Raw genomic sequence first — 22,346 nt, forward strand, 5'->3', positions numbered from 1 at the left:
GTCTCCTCACTAGCTGTGTGACCTTGGGCAAGTTGCTTAACCTCCCTGACATTTGATTTCTTCATCTGCCAAATGAATATAGTGATTCTTACCTCATTAAAGGATGTTGACGTTGAAACTATTAAATTGTAATTATTGACCAGATTTTTTTTTTTTTTTTTGCTGAGCTGTGCAGCTTGCGTGATCTTAGTTCCCCCACTAGGGGTTGAACTCGGGCCCCCAGCAGTGGAAGTGCCGGGTCCTAACCACTGGACCGCCAGAGAAATTCCCTATTAACCAGATTAGAACCTCTTCATTCAAAATCTGTTTGCCTGCAATATGTTTATAGAATAATATTGTTCAGAGAAGTGTATCTTGAAGCCCAAATTATTTCATAATGTGTCTTGTTTGCCCTTTTCTTTATGTTGATATATCATGTTTTTTGTTCCTATTAGTCCCTTTAAAAAAAAAAAACTATTGTTTTAGCTTCTCTGTTGCAGATTACCCTTTTTGTATCAACACAGAAGTCAGAGCCAGCTACCTTCCTGATAGGAAATTTTCTCAACTAATTTTCAAGGTGTATAATAGGAAGAGGGCAGGAGAGAAGTGCTCCTAGAGACACTGAACAATTAATTATTTTGTAATGGAGCTATAGAGGGAGGAGTGGATGACTGGCCCAGAGAAAACATGATTTCTCTGGTGCCAGGATTACACTCAGAGGCATTTCTGCCTATCTCCACTTTGCAAGGCACAGTGCCAATGAGAACAGCAATTAGTACACCCATAGTGGGGTTTACTAGCTTGCACACCGTGTTTGGTGGGTTCTTAACTTCAGGATGAGGAATTAAATTTTTTACCCAGCAGGAAGTGATTGCCATTTACTGATTTTTTTTTGTAGCAAAGATCTAGCTTGGGATATGAGTATTCCAGAGATGTTCTGTCATAAGGAAGGAGGTGCTAACAAATGTTGCTCACTGGAATCAAGGAAAGGCAATAAAATCCATGTATGTATGTACATAACCAGGAACACACCTGTGAAAGTCAATTTTGTGCCTTAGACTGGACAGCACAGTGCTCTTAGGCATTTCTTTTTTTTAATCTGCTTTCATAGTTGCTGCTGGACACTCCTGTGGTCCCTTTGTTTTCTGTCGAAATTGCTCCTTTTAAAGCATAGCTACACTGATCACCAGCAGCCTGGGTGCCTGAGCCGCCAACACACCTTACCCCATATAACTGGAGACTAGAAAAAGTAATCTCTGTGACAGAGCCATTCCTGCTGCCCACAATGCTAGGCTCCACTGACACTGGCACAGCTTTACTCAGTGGAAAAAGTCTTTGGGGCATGTGCCTAGTTCAAAGGTGGTAGTTATTATCACAAACAAAATTTTCAAAAGATAAGGCCAATGAATCTGTCTGTACAGTGGTCTGATTGTCAGTAGATGAATTCTGAATGTGTGCATTCCATTTGTCTATTGACATAATATTCCTGAAGGCCTGACACTCTGATGTTCTATACTATAAATCATCATGTTTTACCCAAAAGCAAATCAATGTTGGCAGAGTTCCTTTGAGCCCAGAAAGTTCCTCCTTGACATGGACTCTTGAAATTGAGCTTAACTTCACACCTCTCCAGGCTAGTTATGGAGATTATATGGAATGGTAACTGTGAAAACACTTTGAAGAAATAGGAAGTTCCTTGTAAATGTATAATATTATGATTTTTATTGGGAAATATTTGTTGTTTTTTAGGGGACAGTATTTATTCAAAAACAAACCTCCTGATGGGAATGCTCCTCCCAACTCTTTTTATAGAGCACTTTATCCTAAAATCATACAAGATATTGAGGTAAGAATCTATGTATATTTGGGTATTTGCCAAATACTAGAGAATCATCAACATTCTTCAGTAACAGCATTGCTACAGCAAACCCATTAGGGTTTATTGTGTGGGTTAAAAATCAATCTCTTTACAAGTGAGTAGGATAGGTAAAATATAGTAAATTCCCAGGCAAAAAAACTTTTAAGCTTTTAAAAACTGTTTACTGATAGATAAATAGATGAGAGAATACGATAACAGCAGTGAAACTGCTAAAGTTGCACTTATAAGCCATTATTCAAATATCTTCTGAATTGAGCCTCTGTGGAAGTTCACTGGTAGAAATGGCCACCACAAATGAAAGATGAGCACTGAGTAGGTAACCTCATGTGGTTCATAGCTTGCCCTCTGTTGGTGAACAGTCTCTTCTTTCTAGCAGGTTTATTATTTAGTTCAACGAGTTATATACAGGAGAGTTCTAGAAAATAAATCTTTAATTACTTTGCACATGGAAAAATGTTTTACAGTGTTAAATAGTGGCTTTTTAAAAAAAATGCCTTAAGTTTTATATATCCAGTAGAGTAAAGCATTGAGCATTTGTCATTGGTTACCATGAAAGTCAGATAAGAGCTTAGTTCTAGTCCTCTCCTAATTATTGCTTCTTTACCATTCCTTCTTCTCAGACAATAGAATCTAATTGGAGATGTGGAAGACATAGCTTACAGAGAATCCACTGCCGAAGTGAAACAAGCAAAGGAGTTTATTGTTTACAGTATGATGATCAGAAGATAGTAAGCGGCCTTCGAGATAACACAATCAAGGTGAGGTCTCTTCAGTTATGGGAAGGTAGCAGAAGGGGTGAGGACGACCACAGTATAAAGCAATCAAGCATAAACTCTAAGCAGTATTTCCAGAAAGTAAGAGTTTTAGATTGTTTCCAGTCCAAAAGCCAAAATTTCCTTAAAGGAAAAATGCCTGCTTCCCTCCAGAAATGCATGCAAGTGGATAGGGCTAGGGTTAAATTCTCTTCTTGAAGTGCACTGAATGGGCTATTACTCTTTTGGCCTTCACATAATTATAGGCTACCGCTGTTCCTTAATGAAAAGGATAAAGTCTGCATTAGTACTGAAGCCACATATATATAGGTGCTTAGCTATACGTATAGGAAAGAATGCATTCCACACTACTCCGGGCTTTGATTCTTTTGGGGAATCAAACACATAATAGAGCCAGCAAGTCTCTGCAGCACCCCATTATCATAATGATCAAAAGGATCTTGTTTGCCATCCTAGATCTGGGATAAAAGCACATTGGAATGCAAGCGAATTCTCACAGGCCACACAGGTTCTGTCCTGTGTCTCCAGTATGACGAGAGGGTGATCATAACTGGATCATCGGATTCCACAGTCAGGTAGAAAATTTCAAATGATCTTTTGAACTCTGAAATATCAGATTCACTCTGTTCTGTCTTAGATAGTAATTTTGTATGTATTTGCATGAACACAGTTAAGAAACTTCATAACCAAAAAAGAATAAACCACCAGCTCTCCCCATCATTGTGTCAGTCTAAAACTAGAAAACTTGATTTAGGAATGGTTACGGTAAGTTTACATTTTTGTACATTTAAGAAACTACAGGGACTTCCCTTGTGGTGCAGTGGTTAAGACTTTGTTTGCAGTGCCAATCCAGGCGGCCTTGGTTCTATCCCTGGTCAGGGAACTAGATCCCACGTGCCGCAACTAAGACCAGGCACAGCCTAAATAAATAAATAAATATTTAAAAATAAAAAAAAATTTTAATTACAAAAAAAAGAAACTACATATTCTATTTTGATTTGGGGGAATCATCTATTACAGAAACTTGGTATACCTTGCATTTCTTACAAAAGCCACCTCATGGGGGAATGACATGAATGGAATGAAGCCTTCCTTTCAAGTGGTTATAACTGTAGTACAGGCATGCGTATCTCCTTTAAAATGTGTACAGGTGAGCAAAGCTCTCTCTTTGTCAACCCCTCCCCTGCTGTCCCTGCAGTTTTTAATTGCAAGCTTCACTCAGGGAGGGACCTTCAATTTCCAGAGGCATTAGTGATTTGATGACACAGCCATTATGCTGCTGGAGTCCACTGTAGCTTGAGTTCTGGGTACTAGCAGCACTACTAGAAACCTCTGTTAGGAATTTTGCCTTGAGCTAAAGGATTTAGCAAACATAATGCATCAAAAGTAACTTTAAAAAAATAGGGAAAAAAGCAGTTAACTGCATTGTTAGATTCTCTGAAGCTAAATGTTTACCATTCCAAGTTATCCTCTGTGAATAGAAAAGGCCATTCCTGTTTCTTGTCTTTTGACTTAAAGGCACAGCAAATTCTGTTCTTAGAGTTATCAACATTTAACATTTATTGGTGCTTGTGGAGTGCCTCAAGGAAGCTGAAAGATTGTAAAGGCTAACATCATTTATAGGACAAGGGAAAAAATGATTTTCTAAAAGAGGGTTAAACTGAAAAAAGAAATAAAATGTGTTGTAAAAAACAAAGTAAATATACAAAAATAGAGTGATCAAAGTAAAATATACCTTCACAAAAAATTCTCAAGCTATCCAAGGGTCACACACTCTGCTGTGAAGCCCATATTGATATTGGGATGGCTGTTCTTGATCCCTACACTCATTTAAAGCACAGAAATGGGGCCTTACATTTAGAGTCTAGATAATTTTAGGCCTTGATCTATGTGGTGAAAAGGTCCAGCATCATCCAACTCAAATCCATAGTACTAAGTCAGTCTGTTAGGGAAGCTTCTTGGCCTATGTCAGTCTAGGACCTGAGGGCTGTCTGTGGGACCACCAGTGCTGTAGTTATTATTAATCAGATTCCCAGTTTAAAATGTAACAGATTGAATGTTAGAAGGTATATGATAATCTTGAAGTCTGTGGCCAATTCTCTGGTGATGGTCGCTGCAACCTCATTCCAGCCCCCTGAAACTAGCCCAGATTTCACATTGACAGCATCCCATCCCCTTCCTCTTCCTTCTCTCCCAGTCCAGCCCTCTGTCTACCACTTCCCCATGATCCATCAGTACACTTTAACTCAGCTCAACTTCAGAGCTGCAGAAGGAAAGTAGGGTGTAACACTAACTATGAGAATAGGGTGGGAAGGGTGGGGAGTGAGGTGGTCCAATACTTGTAATAGATTGTAGCATGAGCTCCTCCTCAATCTCGGATAACCTTAATGTTGTTTGTTCCAGGGTGTGGGATGTAAATACAGGTGAAATGCTAAACACATTGATTCACCATTGTGAAGCAGTTCTGCACTTGCGTTTCAATAATGGCATGATGGTGACCTGTTCCAAAGACCGTTCCATTGCGGTGTGGGATATGGCCTCCCCAACTGACATCACCCTCAGGAGGGTGCTTGTTGGACACCGAGCTGCAGTCAATGTCGTGGACTTTGACGACAAGTACATCGTTTCTGCATCTGGGGATAGGACTATAAAGGTAAAAAGGCATTTTTCAGTAAGTCCCCAACTTAGAAAAGGGAAGTTCATGTGGAAATCTGCTCAAGGGCAGTTTCATACTTAACCCTCACTGTAGAATACTTAATATTTAAATCAACTACTAGTTTATGCGTAAAAAGGTAATGAGTGAGATAGGTTGTGTGACAATTTGAATTAGGTTTTTATTCCTATAAATAATGGTGAGTATGAAAAGGGCAGGGGTAAATTTAGGTTCAAGAAAATTTGCAAGACCAGACTAACCCCATAAGAGTACATCAGTTTGAGGATTCTCATGTGATAGCAGCCAGCTACAAATTAGCTGTATATTACTATGAATTAAACTTGTCATTTTTTGGTTTGATTTGGATTGGTTTGAAAAGTTGAATTCCCCCTATTAGTTCAGTCCTATTTTCTGCTTCCCAAAAACTCCAGTTGCCATAGATTTTACTAGTAAAAGCACCAGATCAACTGCCAAATGCTATTTTTATTTCAGGTATGGAACACAAGTACTTGTGAATTTGTAAGGACCTTAAATGGACACAAACGCGGAATTGCCTGTTTGCAGTACAGAGACAGGCTGGTCGTGAGTGGCTCATCTGACAACACTATCAGGTGAGCAGCAGGTGCCCTTGCCCAGAAGGGATCACTGTTATCCTGCCATTCATTGTTTGTGCACAGATCAAACAGATTTTCAACTGTGTTAAGTTTATAATAAAACATTTTTCAGTTTCTGTAGCTTCTTACAGATCAAAAGTTTGCCCCAAGCAGAGAGGCAGCATAGCAAAGCCTTTTGTTGATGTGTTTCCTTCCTGTAATAGTTTTATCACCATATAGACCTATTTAAAAAGAACTGCTTGAAAGAGGAAGTGAGCAAGAGAGATAAAAATGGAGGCTGAAGGCCCTTCTCTTTAAATTTCTCCTGTCTGCAGTTGAAAAGTGCTAATAAATAGCTAAAGGCCTTTTCTCTTTGCCACTGTTCTAAAAAAAGAAAAGAGATTTGTTTCCCTGCTAGAAATTGTGCATTTTGTTTTCTTAGCATTACATAATTAGCCAGGGAGTTACCAGTCTTTGAAATTGTGAAAAAATTATGAAGAATCCACAAATTGAAGTACTTTTTGGTATTTATCCTTCATGAAGATGAATGACACTCATATGAATAGAATTTGGAAGATTTATCAACCCTCTCCCCCTCCTTCAAAGAAGTACTAAGGAATGAAAAGGCTATTGAAAAAACAGATATTGTTATATCTAAGGAAATTATCATTCCTAGAAATCCTTTGGATTGGTCAGAAAGCATACATAATTTAAATTAGTATATAAAAGTTTTTGAGAACTTACTTTGCATTTCCATTATATGAGAAAAACTGTCCTGGACAGTGGGGTGACAGCAGAGAGTGTCCTCAGTGACAAAGGTGGACATACTTTGTGAGGGCAGGATGTCACTGATACTGCGTCTCATTCTTAGTAATTGTGATTTTAGGAAACATTATTTTTCTTGGCTTGGTCATTTCCTTCATAGGCAACTGTGTACATTGAATTCATCTTTTATATTCCTTGGTGACCCTGATTACAGAATTATATGAAGGTTGGTGCTTTGAAAATATATACTGCATATTTGAACTTAAATCGTACATTTTTCTGCTTATACGGCAGAAAAGAAATAAATTACACTGAAAGTAATACATTTGTGTATGAGTGTTGATTGATTTTATTTTTTGGATATTTTAAAAGACGTATGAAGTATGTTATTATAACATTCCAAGCTTAGAAAAGAATACCTGAAAATTCACTTGACTCAATTTTCTCTTTTAGATTATGGGACATAGAATGTGGTGCATGCTTACGAGTGTTAGAAGGCCATGAGGAATTGGTGCGCTGTATTCGATTCGATAACAAGAGGATAGTCAGTGGAGCCTATGATGGGTGAGTTTGCTAACAGCGTTTTTTAAAAATCTACCTGTTAATCCCTCCTGCCTTAGAATGTTAAATATAACCTTTCCTTGTCTCTAAAAGATTATAGATATCACAGAAAAAATCTGATACAATATTTCTTGTGTCTAATCCATATATTCACCTCTCCTTTGTTTACTCTTTTCTAAAATATGCTTCCCAATCATTTAATTGTACTTGTTTGCTCATGAATTTCATTAATATTTTGGCTTTTTGGTTATATATTTATCCATTTTGCCGTATAAAGCAAAGAACTGGGTAAACCCACTATATCAGGATATGAATATAAAATAGTGACTTATTAATAAAGCTGAAACGTTGGAGGGCAATATCTTGAGGGTGGGGTGGTGCTTAGTATGGTACAGTCTTGAATTTTTATCCCTCTTAGTGATTCCTAAAAGTACAGCCCTCTTGTCCTCACTTCTAGCATTTCAGTCACAATGAGTTAAGTAATCTTTACTTTCCTTTAGTCTGATTTCGAATGGTCATAGAGTCCATTCATGTTGTGGATAGATCCCATGTCCAGCAATGCTAATAAGCACATAGTAAATTCTTACAAAAGTGTATTCACTTATGAAGTGCTCTCTATCATTTCTCCTCATCAAGGTGCCTGATTTGGGGAAGTAGAAGGTCACAGTTCAAATATTGGCAGCTTTTTATTTTATTTTATTTTATTTTTATATTTATTTATTTAGCTCCGCCGGGTCTTAGTTGCAGCACGTGGGATCTTTTTAGTTGTGGCATGTGGGATCTAGTTCCCTAACCAGGGATCGAACCCAGGCCCCCTGCCTTGGGAGTACAGAGTCTTAATCACTGGACCACCAAGGAGGTCCCTGGCAGCTTTTGTAAATATCAGAAACTAACTTACAACATTATCTTAGTTTATGAGCTGGCTATACTGATATATTAAGACAACTCAAGCAGCAGCAGTAAGTGTTAAGAGACCCACTTCCTCTGCTTTGAGTCAGCCATCACTGTTCTACCCTTGGGAAATTGTTCAGGGTATGATGACATGTTCCAGATAAGTCCAAGGTTGTATTTTCTCATTGCCCTGGTTTTGATCTATACCCACTTTTCTTGGTTTTTTTCTGTTGTTAATACTTACCTTGAGGAGACATGACCTATACTTGATTTATAGAAGAGCTATACTTTTCTTATTTAAATCAAAATATGAGGATTTGCTTATATCAACTCCAGAGCTCTTAAATGGACCCCAGTCCTCTGATACGTGTGACGTGAGCCATTCTTAGAATTGACCAGAAAGAAGATGCCTCAGAGTTATAGGTTTCTAGGTCTAAGTGATCTCTTCTATCATTAAGAGTTCTAATGTATCGATATAAGAACTCCTTTTGGCCCAAAGTATGGTGTAACTTTACCATTCACTCTCTTCAGTTTGGTTAAAGCTAACCTGTTTCTCGTTTTTAGGTTAATCACGTACATTTTCCACTTTTAAGAATGAATGCAAGGACTGAGTCTCCAAAACAAAAAAGTTTTTGTATATTTCTGTGAGCTGCACTTATAAACTATCTTCGCCGTACATATTTATTGCCGTGACTTTTTACTGTTCTTCCTGTGTTCCCTTAATTTTGCTTTTAACTAAGATTTTTGTCCCCTTTTTGATCTTTAGAAAAATTAAGGTGTGGGATCTTGTAGCTGCTTTGGACCCCCGTGCTCCTGCAGGAACTCTCTGTCTACGGACCCTTGTGGTAAGAGCCTTATTGTTTAGAGGGGTTTGGGGAGCAGGAAGGGAAAGAAATTAACATTGATGTGCTGTGGAATACAGAGCTGGATTTGATAGTTGGAACTTCACAAAGCCTACTACTAAGTGGAAAGGCAACCAATACATGACAATAAAATATGTTTATATAGCTGCCTTTCATCCAAAAGTGCTTTAGAGACTGTATATGGAGAAGAATGTGGCAGCTGTTCAGCAGCTGCACGGCAGCTCTACACACAGTTTAGTACAGGAAGTGAATAAGAATTCTCTATCCGCCAGAAACAGTAGGGGGTACTTAGGGAGAGAGAACATAATTACTCAATTGGAACCTGTCCAGAATCTGAGGACCTGCACACCTGTGCCTGCAAAAAGTGCCAGGGGAGTCTGTGTGAACCCCCTGGTCAGCCCCTGAGTTACGCTTCCTGTTTAAGGCATGCCGCCTGCAGCAATTTAAATCTCGTCTCTTTTATACTAATATACCCCCTTGCCCAAACATCTTGATATTTGGGCAAAGAAGTGACATAGAAGGAAGAATGTCACCTCAAAAGCACCAAGTTCTTTATCGTGGTGTTAGCCAAAGGCCCAGATCAGAAAATGGCTTAAGGTTTGAAAGCTGCTTCCACTAGAAAAAGATTAGGTGGGGCACCAGGGAGGACAAATCTTTTGCACAATTCAGGGAAAAGATGAGAGCAAGCATTTGAAGCCCAGTGTTCTGAATCCTGACTCTCAACATTTAGGCAGCCTCTGCTTTGGAGAAGAGGGAGATGCATTTCTTTGTCTCCCTTGTTGGATTTAAAGCTCATTCTTATAGCACCAGACCTGCTTTACCTGCATGTTTCACACATGGTTTTTTAAAGTGTGTACTTTAATTCATTTGATTTTTGAAGTATAATTTACATACAGCAAAATTTGTCCCTTTTTTAGTGTACTTCTATGAATTTTGCAATTGTGTAAACACCACAGTCAAGATATAGAACATTTCCATCACCCCAAAAATGATACCCCCTCATATTAATCCCCTCTCCTCAACCCCTAGCAACTGTCCCTATAGTTTTGCTATGAGTGTCATATAAATTAAATCATATTTATGTAGCTTTTTGCACTTGGCTTTTTTCACTTCTTTTGAGATTCATCCACATTGTTGCATGTGTTAATACTTTGTTCCTTTTTATTGCTGAGTGGTATTCCATTGTATGGATGAACTAATTTCTTTATTCATTCACCAGTTTAAGGACATGTGGAATGTTTTCAGTCTTTGGTGATACTGAAAACGTTCCCATACAGGCTTTTGTATATACATTTTTTTCTTTCATTTCTCTTGGGTAGATACCTAGGAGTATGATTTCTGAATATATATTTAAATTTAAAAGAAACTACCAACCTGTTTCCCAAAGTAGCATTTTGGGAGTTTGCGAATGCAAACCGTTTTACATTTCCACTAAACAATGTGTGAATGTCCAATTTTTCCACATCCTTGACAGGACTTGGTGTTGTCAGTTTTTAAAAACATTACAGCCATTTGAGTAGGTGTGTAGTGGTTGTAGTTTTAATTTACATTTCTGTGATAGCTAATGGTATAGAACATCTTTTCATGTGCTTCTTTTGAAGTGTCTTCACATCTCATCCTCATTTATTTATTGAGTTGTCTTACTAAGTTTTTAAAAACATTTATTGTGGTATAATAGACATACAATAACATGAGCATATTTAAGTATACAACTTGCTAAATTTTGACGTATGTACAAAACAGTGAAAACATCACTTCAGCCAAATAATGAACATATCCTTATGCCCCCTATTACATAGTAATCCCTCCTTCCCATCCCACCCCACTTTTCCTTGCTCCTATCCCCAGGCAGCCACGGATCTTCTTTCTGTCAGTATTGATTAGTTTACATTTTCTAGTGTTTTATGAATGTAATCATAACAGTATGTACTCTTTTTTGCCTGTTTCATTTCACAAAGCATAATTATTTTGAGATTCACCCATGTTGTTCATATAGAGCAATTTTCCTTTTTGAAAATTGCTGAGGAGTATCCCATTGTATGGTTATACCAAAATTTATTTATCCATTTGCTAATTGATGAAAATTTAGGTTATTTCCAGTTTGGGCCTATTACAAATAAAGTTTCTATAAACATTTATGTACAAGTGTTTGTATGAACATATATTTTCATTTCTCTGGGATAAATCCTAGAAACAGAATGGCTAGGTCACATGGTAAGTATATTATTAATATTTTTAGCAACTGCCAAACTGTTTTCCAAAGCATTGTACAGTTTAACATGGTAGTACAACTGTGCATGAGAGTTCCAGTTACTCCATATCCTCACCAATACTTAGTACAGTCTTTTTTGAATCCTTCTAATAAGTGTGTCATTGTACTGCATTGTGATCTTAATTTTATATCCCTAATGTTAATAATGTTGAGCATCTTTTTTTTTTTTTTTAAAGGGGGACTTTTAAAAAAAATTTATTTATGTTTGGCTGCATTGGGTTTTCATTGCTACGTGCAGGCTTTCTCTGGTTGCAGCAAGTGGGGGCTACTCTTCGTTGCCATGTGCAGGCTTCTCATTGAGGTGGCTTCTCTTGTTGGAGGGCACGGGCTCTAGGTGCACGGGCTTCAGTCGTTGTGGCACACAGGCTCAGTAGTTGTGGCTCGCAGGCTCTAGAGCACAGGCTCAGTAGTTGCGGTACACGGGCTTAGTTGGTACACAGGCTTAGTTGCTCCACGCCATGTGGGATCTTTCCAGACCAGGGATTGAACCTGTGTCCCCTACATAGGCAGGCAGATTCTTAACCACTGCACCACCAGGGAAGCCCCAGTGTTGAGCATCTTTTCATATGTTTATATGCCATCCATATATCTACTTTGCTGAAGTGTTTGAATGTTTTGCCCATTTTAAAAATTGAGTGGCTTTCTGATTATTGAGTTTTAAGATTATTTTGCATATTCAGCATACAAGTCCTTTGTTAGGTATGTGATTTGCAAATATTTTTTTTCCAGTCCATGGTTTGTTTTTTTATTCCCTTTAAAGTATCTTTTGAAAAGCAGCAATTAATTTTGATTAAGTCCAGTGTGTCAATTTTTCTGTTAGGGATTATGTTATTAGCTATTATATCTTAAAAAAAAAATTTATTTGGCTAATCCAAAGTCACAAAGATTTTCCCCTCTATTTTCTTCGAGAAGTTTTATACTTTGAGGTTTTACATTTTAGTCAGTGATTCATTTTGAGTTAGTTTTTGCGGATGGTACAAGGTATGGATCAAAGTTCATATGGATATCTGATTGTTCCACCTCCATTTATTCAGAAGACTCTCCTTTTTCGTCTTCGTCATCTTCTTTTTTTTTTTTTTTTTTAGATTTTTATGTTTATTTATTGCTGTAGAACAACTGCCTGACATAGAGAAGATACCATTAATGGCTTTGGAGATTTGTTTCCCCTTTTTCTTCTTAATAGCAGCTTTGTCAAAAACAAATTGACCATATATGTGTGGGTCTACTTACGGACCTACTCAGTTCTCCATTGCTCTTTTTGTCTATCTTGATGCCAATATTATACTATCTTGGTTACTGCAGCTTTTTAATAACCCTTTAAGTCAAGTAGTGTTAAGTCATTCAACTGTGTTCTTTTTCAAAGTATTTTGGATTCTTTGAATTTTCATGTGAATTTTCGAATCTGTTTGCCAATTTCAACAACAAAAAGTCTGCTGAGATTTTCATTGGGATCATGTTGAATCTAGATCGATTTGGCAAGAATTGACTTCTTAACAATATTAAATTTTCTTCTAAATAAAGACCATTTATTTAGGTCTTTTAAAATTTCTCAGCAATGTTTTATAGCTTTCAACGTAAAGGTCTTATACATCTTTTGTCATATTTATCCTTAAGTATTTGTTATTTTTAATGCTATTATAAATGGTATTTAAAATTTTTGATTTCTGGATTGTTCACTGCAAATATGTACAAATACACTTCTTTTCCAATTTGTGTACCTTCCATTTTTCTTTTTTGTTTTATTGTACTGACCATCAGTACAGTGCTCAAAAGAATTGGTAAGAGTGGATGTCCTTATCTTTGGGAAAAGGCATTTGGTCTTTTACCATTTTATATATACTTTTATATAGATATATGTTAGCTATAGGTTTTTCATAGATACATTATCAGGGGATTAGGAGGTTCCCTTCAGTTCCCAGATTGCTGAGAGCTTTTATTAGGAATGGATGTTGGTTTTTTTTTTTGTTGTTTTTTTTTTGCGGTATGTGGGCCTCTCACTGTTGTGGCCTCTCCCGTTGCGGAGCACAGGCTCCGGACACGCAGGCTCAGAGGCCATGGCTCACAGGCCCAGCCGCTCCGCGGCATGTGGGATCTTCCCGGACCAGGGCACGAACCCGCAACCCCTGCATCGGCAGGCGGACTCTCAACCACTGTGCCACCAGGGAAGCCCTGGATGTTGGTTTTCGTTAAATGCTTTTATCTGCATCCATTGAGGTGACCATATGGTTTTCACCTTTATTCTGTTAATTGCTGTATTACATTGATTTTTGATATTAAACTTTGCATCACTACAGATCCCATGGACATTAAAAGGATTCTAATAAAGGAATACTGTGAACAGCTCTATGCCCCCAGAATTGATAACCCAGATGAAATGGACCAATACCTTGAAAGATACAATCTTCTACAACTTAGGAAGAAATAGACATTCTGAACAGACCTATACCTATTAAAGAAATTTAATAAATAATTAATAACCTTCCAAAACAGAAAGCACCAAGCCCAGATGGGTTCACTGGTGAATTCTATTAAATGTTGAAGGAAGAAATTATACCAATTCTCTATAATTTCCTCCAGAAGATAGAAGCAGAGTGAATACTTGCTACCTAATTCTGTGAGGCCGGCATTACCCTAATACTGAAACCAAACAAAGATATAACAAGAAAAGAAAACTAGAGACCAGTATGTCTTATGAACACAGATGCTCATCTATCTAATGAGCTAATTTACATCTTGTAAAGAATATAAAATAGTGCAGTCTCTATGGAAAACAGTATGGTGGCTCCTCAGAATATTAATGATAGAATTACTGTGTGATCCAGCACTCCCACTTCTGGGTATATATCCAAAAAAATTAAAAGCAGAATCTCAGAGAGATCTTTGCATACTCATGTTCATAGCAGTATTACTCATAATAGCCAAGAGATTGAAGCAACCCAAGTATCCATTGATAGATGAATGTATACACAAAATGTGGTGTGTTTGTGTGAAAATATATATATATATATATATATACACATACATACATACACAGAGAGAGAGAGAGAGAATGGAATAGGATAGAATATTATTCAGCCTTAGAAAGGAAATACTGTCACATGCTACAACATGGATGAAACTTGAGGACATTATTCTAAGTGAAACAGGCTTATACCTGCTTATGAGAGCCAATTGTTAGACGTTCATGAATTTTGCAAGCTGGTTGAACTCAGATGGGTAGCTTGAAATTAGCCAGGATAGAGATTTTTAGACCATAAAATGTGCAAAAGCTTTTACAAATTGGGGAGAGTTAATTGATAACTATATACCAGCACACTAGTTATTATTGCTCATCGGTCCTTGGCCTCTGATTGTGAAAGAATCCTAGAAATACAGGGAAGAGGATAAACCCAGGGAGGTACTGAGGAATGTTCTCATTCAGCCTGAGTCTAGGAGAGTTAGTAATGAGAAACTAGTGTACTATTTGACATGTATCAGCTCTAGTAAATATTACTTTGATTGTATATGAAATCAACTACCCAATATTTGACTTTTCCATCCTGCCTTTAATCCAAGTTGAGGTTTTTCTCTGTATTCTTGAAACAGCTAAATGGTAGAGAAAACTATCAGCATAGCCTTTCCATAGACTCCTTTTGACAAGTTGCTGAATTTGTGTCCTTTTGATTTCGAGTAGTTCAAAAGTTTTGTTTCTGCTTCTTTAGGAGCATTCTGGAAGAGTTTTCCGACTCCAGTTTGATGAATTCCAGATTGTCAGTAGTTCACATGATGACACAATCCTCATCTGGGACTTCCTAAATGATCCAGCTGCCCAAGCTGAACCCCCCCGCTCCCCTTCTCGAACATACACTTATATCTCCAGATAAATAATCATACACTGACCTCAGACTTGCCCAGGTATGAAAAAGAATTGTGAACATAGCACTGTGGGTAGGAAATGGAACATTGGCTGTAAGGTATTGTGAGTTCATGGAGGCTTCTCATGCCCTTTATATCTCCAAGTCCTGTAAAGCAGGAGCTGACACCATGAGACAGGGCTGGGGGCTGCACATTGGACACTGCCTTTGGTTGAGGTAGCCAGCCTCAGTTCTTAGATGATTCTTGAACTAGATCTAGATGATCCTTGTGTAGTAGAACTAATATTCCTGCCTCAGTAATCTAGTAGGATTTTTAAGAAAATAAAATGAGATTTGAATCAGTTTCAAAACTAAGAGTATTGACTCTAAAGCCTATGGCTTTGTAATTCCCAGATTAAACTAGCACCTTTAATGGAGACCCTTTAACCCAAGTAGATAACCTAATGTGTGAAAGGAAAAATTTCTTGGTGAAATATCGGGCTGCCTTCTCACAGCTCTGCCTTGTCAGTATCATTTGATTGTAAAAGGTAGCTTTTCTTTTATCCTTATCCGCATTCCCTACTGCCTCCAAAAAAGAAAAGAACTATTTTTTGACCTTGGAAGTAGCTCTGGAGTTGGTGAGAACTCCATATAATCTCCCACTCAAGTCTCCATCCTGTCTCTGGGGCAGGAAAAGATCCTAACATTCATCTTAATCTATAGCCGTGGTATATTTAGGTCATACTGGGTGCCCTAACCAGTTCAAATATAGGTAATCACTGGTTTGGGAAAACTGTACTAGCTACTGGGGAGGATTGCCATTATTGTGATTTCTTGTTTCCCATACTTGCCTCCGTTCTTGTGCCAGAAGTACACATTTAGTACACTTTTCTGCACATCTTTCTATAGTGGTTCTTCTGACCAGGGTGTTTCATGCCCTGCTGGGCTCGCTTCAGTGCTCACTTCTCTCACAGAGGATGCACTGCTTCCTCAACCAAGGCACACAGACAGGCCTAGGTGAGAATCCTAGCTGCATGCCCTTGGGCAAATAACTTCCCAGAGCCTTAGTTTCCTTATTAGTAAAACGAGAGTTGCAATACCTACCACACAGAGCTGTTGTGAGGATCCCCTGGAAATGTTATATGTAAAATTCTTAGTGCTTAGCACAGTGTCTAGCACATAACAGGCCCTCACTAAAAAGCCATTAATTAGTATTAATATTGTAGTCGTCATGTACCTACCCCCTCCTTTTGCCAAAATTTTCTCCTCCTTAGATTTTGATGGCATTTTGTCATTTTTAATATTCTTCCTGGCTCTCTGATTATTTATGTCTCCTTCTTTCTCTCACCCCTAAAACATAGACATCCACTAAGAGTCTGTCTCAGGCTTTTCTTCCTTATCTGAGTTCCCTGCTTTGGCTGCCTTATCTCTTCCCGAGGCTTCAGCTCTCATCTCTAATTTGTATCTGTAGTCCCAACCTCTGCCTAATCTCCAGGCCACATTTCCAGACACCACCTACACACCTGTCCTTGAAGGTACTAGGAGCACTTCTAGAGCACACATCTAACAATCAGGCTCTCCCCTCATCTACACTGCCAGTCCCCTCCAGCCAAGCAATCAGATGGCCTCACCTCACTCCCCCACTTTTGTTAGCGGCACATTGCGTTCATGGCTACTAAGGGCTGGAGCCTCAGAGCTGTCCTCGCCCGCTCTACCATTATAGGGAGCAGCTGAAAGCTTGATGCTACACCCACCATAGTCATTCTTAATCTCTAGATATCAGAGTCACTCTGCATGAGCACTACAGCCCTGACCATGTCAGTGAGCCCTGCCGAGTCCCCAAACAGGCCATGTAGCCTTTGACAGAAGCTCCTGCATGGCATGGACAGAAAGCGGGCATTAGGAAGGACCCCTGAGCCTTTCCCCCAATTGACAGCTAGTTTAATATTCTTTTCCTCTTAGAGAAAGTGAGAAATATAGGAAAAGGGATTAATGACTATGTGCTCTGTTTTCGCACAGGACTCATTAAAGTTGCGGTATTTAACGTATCTGCCAATACCAGGATGAGCAACAACAGTAACAATCAAACTACCACCCACTTTCCCCGGACTAGCTGAGGAGCAGGGCTTTAAGACTCCTGTTGGGACACAGCTGGTCTGCAGTCGACCCAGGATGGTTTACTCAGCACAGCTGACTGCTTCCGTGCTGCTATCAGAAGATGTCTTCTATCTTTTGTGAATGATTGGAACTTTTAAACCCCACCTCCCCTCCTTCTTTCCTCCTGCTCCTGTTTTTTCCTCATTTGGTTCCAGACAGAGATGACATAAATATATTTAGTGTTTTGCCAGAATCTCTCTTGCTTTGCCGTTAAGCAGAAGAACTAGTTTCCTATGGAGCCTACTGGGAGAGAGCCGCTTCTAAGGGACAGGGGTACAACTTCAAGCCAGACGGCACCCAGTGTCTCCCTGTAAACTGCAAGAATACCCAGCACCTGGCAAGATCTGCCCAGCCCCACTGTGCTTAGGAGGAAACAGCTGTCTGTGTAGCCTCTGGGGCAAGAAAGAAAGAAAACAAGAATGTACACCCTGGAAGATCTGGGCCTCTTTCCTTCCATCTCTTTCTCTGTTTCTGTCCCTCTTGCCCCTTCTCCCACTCCCCTTCAACATGTTTATCTGCTCCACCTGAGAAGAAAGTATCCTCAGTTATCATGAGGCAAATGAGAAAATGCAATACTTAGAAGAGTTAAGTACCCTTCAGTTAAAATTTCAAACCCAGGCTTTTGCTGCAAGTGACCCTATGTGGCAACGATGGATTCTCAGACATGGTACTGTCGTCGTATTTGCACCTCTTCTCTCTTCTCCTTGTAACACCCACCCACGCCCCCAAAACAAAAGGGGGGAGGGGCAGAAATTTCCTGGGCTCCTTCAATGGCCACATCTTTTCTGGACTCAGCAGTCTCCTCGATTCCATGTAGAGTGTGGAAAGGAGTTGCTGATTGCATTTCCTCTCATTAACAATTAGATGTGTAATAAAAAGCGTACTTCATCTTAAATCACTGCTAAGGCTCAGCCTACAGAAGGGGTTGAAATGGCCAGAGCCATTCTGCATAATGGTTCGCATCTCTGATTTCCTCATCAGGGCCTGCAAGTACCCAGGCGTGCCTGTATTTTTGCCGAGACCACGATCAGACTAGCTTACCAGGTGGTCAAGACTAAAAGGTGATGTCTTTTTCATTTAAGCCAGTAAATATTGTCTCTCAAAAATCAAGCTAATCATCTCAACCTTGCTCTGCAGAACCTTCCTTCTGCTTTTCCAAACCTGGTATTTATAAAAGGCAAAACTGCCAGAGAGAGAATCAGGGTGAAGTTTGGCACACAGGGTTTATTAATGGCACAGAAATGCCTTCTCTTTCCTTTTCTTCCTTCTCTTGGCCTTATTTTACTCTCCACTCTCCCCAATAAAATTCCTCTGGCAGTTGGTGAGCAACATAAATAAATGGACTTCAGGAAGAGCCAAGGCTTACTGGCCACTTCAAAATCAGCTATAGAGGCTTCAGGTGCAGGGCACGTGTGCCCCCCAACCTGGGGGCACAGGGAGTACTATCAGTATGTGCCCGGCTTGTTTCCCTGGGCAGGAATGGGCCTTCACCAGCCATATTGTGTGGCACAGACACACCCATCAATGGGCACAGGGCAGTCTCCAAGTCTTCCCTTGGAAGCTGAGCAAACAGGCCCATTGTTTCCGTTATATCAAAGCAGTTGAGTAAAAGAAAGGCCCCTTTTAACCAGCTGCTGTAAAAACTTCAGAATGGGATCCTGTTGCAGGCGACCTCAAAGCCAGGCCACCTTTAGTTGGGGGCGGTGGGGGGGTCATCCTCACTCTTTCCTCTGCTTTGCCGGAAGGAATCCTCTTCCCAAAATATGCCCAGACTGAATCTTGTTACGTACTGAGAGGCAGATTGTGCATATGCATTTTCCCTTTCCTGCTTTATGAGTGCTTTTAAGCTTTTAGTTCCAGGTTATAGTCAGAAAACATTTCCCAGTGAAATGATTGTCATTGCTTGGGAAATTCTGGATTGGCCAAAAAGTTCGTTCGGATTTTTCCACACATCTTACAGAAAAACCCAAAGGAACTTTTTGGCCAACCCAGTATTTTCTGAATATAATTTCCTTACCAAATACCCACATGCTAGATGTATGTCTTCTATTTAGCCACTATCAGGGTTCCTTGTCTATTGTCTTGACTTTGTGTGTGTGTGTGTGTGTGTGTGTGTGTTGACTATTAATGGCTTTTTGATTGGTTAAGGATTTTGCTATAGATGAGGCAGAGGGCCATCCCAGGTCAGGCATTAAAGAGGCATGGATTTTGAGCTATTTCAAAATATTGTCCAATAGCCATAACTTTACCAGTCCTTCTCTTATATGCTGCTATTCGGAAGTGGAACCATGGAATATTCATTGGTCCCCAGGGTTTTGCTCTCTCATCTAGGTTCAGTTGAAGGTATGTTGACAGGAGCTTGTCCAGTACATCATAAATGAGATCAAGGGTGAACCCTGCAGTCTGGAGCCATTAGCTCTATGGAGGATATTCTCCAGGTTGTCCTCTGCTGCTCACGGAAATGGGAATGAAGTTAAGTGGCCTGAAAAACTTGTCGGTCACATTTCTCAGCTCCTGGGGGTCATTTACCAGTTCATTGTAGAAGAAATAATCAGGTAAGTAGAAGTTTGTTTCCAGAGAAGGTAAATGCCACTTACCATCTCTGCATGATTTCAGTGGGAATCGATTATCACTAATCCCCAACTGGGCTAGAATAAAAATAAAGTTTGACCTTTTTAAAAAGACAAGAGAAATGAAGTCTCAACACCTCCAAAGGAATGGTAGAAAAGGAGCTGAAGGTGTTTCTGGGCTCTGAAATGAAATGTCCCCATTGTAGATTAGTCTCTTCTCACTAAAATTCCAATTTAGGCCTGAAAGAAACATCTCATAAAGATGGGAGGAATCCTGTTCAAAGGCAGGCAAGGAGCGTGTGCATGCCCCTGCACCTGGTTACTCTGTGGGCACTTGTGAGCTCTCTGTTCACACTGGGGCTCCTTGGACAAAACCAGCATGCCTTGCTACATATGTGTGTATTTCCACTGCTGAGAACATCCTTTTACTTTCTTAATGTGCAGTTTGAAAATGGACATGAATTGTGAGTGGGAGGCCTTTTACACTTGTCCCTTGGCAAAATTCTTTCCAATGACTCTTCACCAGAAGCTTCAGAGATAGGGACTCTCTGGAATTCTGTTGACAAGTAATAAAGTCTGGCCCTCATAGCTTGTTTCTGGGAAAGACCCTGGAATCCCTAAATCATTCTGTTTTCTGCTTGAGTAAGAAAAATCCTTTTTATTTTTCTTTTGTAAAATCAAAAGCTGAAGAGAAGAAAATATGCACTCTTCTCCTTTGCTGTCTCCTGGTACCCATTGGTCTGAATAGCTGTGGTTGGTCTGTTTCTTACTTAGCACTTGGTTGTATGTGGAAACACAGGGCTGGGGGTGGAGTGGTGGGGGGAATATTAGAATAATTAGGGCAAAATTTTCTTCCCCAGAATTAGACACCTTTGTATTGTTGACCTTCTTGGCATCTTAGATGGTAATACCTTCCTGCCTAGAACAGCACAAGCCAGAGAGGCTAGGCTGCAAGCTTGATTCTGGAGGAATCCGAAGTACTTCCAGGTGTCAAAAGGGATGCTTCGATGCCTACCACCTGTTTGATGATCAGGTTTGCCATATGACTTTAATCCATATTTCTGATCTCCTCCTTCATTTCTCTGAGTTCAGCAGACTTCCCCGAGCTGGAGAACAGAAAAAGGTGCCCTTGCTTCTTTTTGCCTTCCTCTCTTCCCTCCTAGAGTAACCCTCACTTCTACCAAGTGTACCTGAACCTGCAGGCTGAGTTTATCTCCCCGGGCCTCATCCACATAGCCAATCGCTGGCAGACCACAGCCCCTTACGTTATTCACAGTCTCAACATAATCAGTGTTGAAAAGACAGCCATCTCTTAGTAGATTAAAGCTGAGTTTCTCTTCTTGTTACTTTACCTGTAGTTCATTTGTGACTTCAGAATCCTTGGAACTGAGGAGAGAAACCAAAAAAGCATGATTATGGCTGCTGATTTCAGGTGGAACTTAATGCATTGAAATCCAGAAACCTCTTCTGTTGGAAACTGAGTACCTATGACCTAAAATTTCCTGGAGGCAGATGACACCTGCCAGCATCTCTCCAGCCCACCCAACTGGTTCCTGGGTGGCTGTGTGGGTGTTTAAGGGTCAGTGCAGTAAACAGCATTATAAAGCTTCACCTCCCCTCTGTCCCTTTCTCTTCTTGGACACTGATGGAAAAGACCAACAGGAAGGGTTAGATCTCTGGGTACCAAGGATACTAACACTTTGCCAAATCAAGCCCAATGCAGACTGTTCTGACGGATGTTCACTGGACTCCAGCTATGGGGCAGGCCTGGCAACAAGTGTGAGCCTCCCTGAGAGCTTTCGGTTGGCTCAGCCTTTATTCTCTAGACTCTTCAGTACTGACTGCTTTGACTTTTGTGATTATGTTATGGTGATGTGTAGTCAATGTACCAATATGTTCACAACCTAGGATCATGGTAATACAGTGTGTTTTGTTTTGTTTTTAACTGTTCAGAAAAAAAGTAACTTAAATTACAAATATAAGATTAAAGTGAATGCCCTGGGTGTCTTTATCTCTTTACACCAACACGAAGAGGACAATGACTTTTTCAATATAGAAACTGAGGGAGTAAACAGAGACCTTTTGAAGGTAATCTGACATGAGAAAGCAATATTGAGAGAAGACAGGGCCAAATGGGTATGAATAAGTATGGGAAGGGAACCTAGGCATACAATTAGTGTTCCATGTTGAATTAAATTGAAGCCAAAAGTAATGTCTAACTTGGGAACTGGTCACTATAGCCTTGGCCTACCAACCTGAGCTCAGAACTTAAGTTTTCCTCTGCCACCTCATTAGGTAAAAAGACTTGGGTTTCCCTGGCATCCCATTTGATCAGTTTCGAGATGGGAGAGCTCACATTTGGGAGTAATTTCAAGAGAGATTCCAACAAGCTATAAAAATGAAGGGAGCATTGACTGGGGAAACCCACCCTCCTTCCCTTCTTAAATCAAACCTAGGGAAGTGAGTACCAGGTTGCAGCCAGACCGTTCCCTCCTCTCCTCCCTCTTCCCCTCTAGTGCCACAAGCAGGAACCTCAGTAAAAGTAACTCATCCTTGT

General features: G+C 39.7%; 1 protein-coding gene across 10 annotated transcripts in view; it reads left to right on the forward strand.

The window, feature by feature from the left end:
* Positions 1–21,783, forward strand: part of BTRC (beta-transducin repeat containing E3 ubiquitin protein ligase) — a 184,567-nt gene extending 162,784 nt beyond the window's left edge. For all 10 annotated transcript variants that reach the window (XM_060125589.1, XM_060125582.1, XM_060125585.1 and 7 more), the window contains 9 exons: positions 1,729–1,825; positions 2,479–2,616; positions 3,088–3,206; positions 5,035–5,284; positions 5,777–5,895; positions 7,096–7,206; positions 8,861–8,939; positions 14,931–15,123; positions 17,082–21,783. In XM_060125589.1, coding sequence (XP_059981572.1) covers positions 1,729–1,825; positions 2,479–2,616; positions 3,088–3,206; positions 5,035–5,284; positions 5,777–5,895; positions 7,096–7,206; positions 8,861–8,939; positions 14,931–15,092 — 1,075 coding nt within the window. In that variant the 3' untranslated portion in view covers positions 15,093–15,123; positions 17,082–21,783. The remainder of the gene's footprint in view (positions 1–1,728; positions 1,826–2,478; positions 2,617–3,087; positions 3,207–5,034; positions 5,285–5,776; positions 5,896–7,095; positions 7,207–8,860; positions 8,940–14,930; positions 15,124–17,081) is intronic.
* Positions 21,784–22,346: the final 563 nt, after the last annotated feature.

Source organism: Lagenorhynchus albirostris, chromosome 16 (assembly GCF_949774975.1).
Source record: "Lagenorhynchus albirostris chromosome 16, mLagAlb1.1, whole genome shotgun sequence".
Lineage (NCBI taxonomy): Eukaryota > Metazoa > Chordata > Mammalia > Artiodactyla > Delphinidae > Lagenorhynchus > Lagenorhynchus albirostris.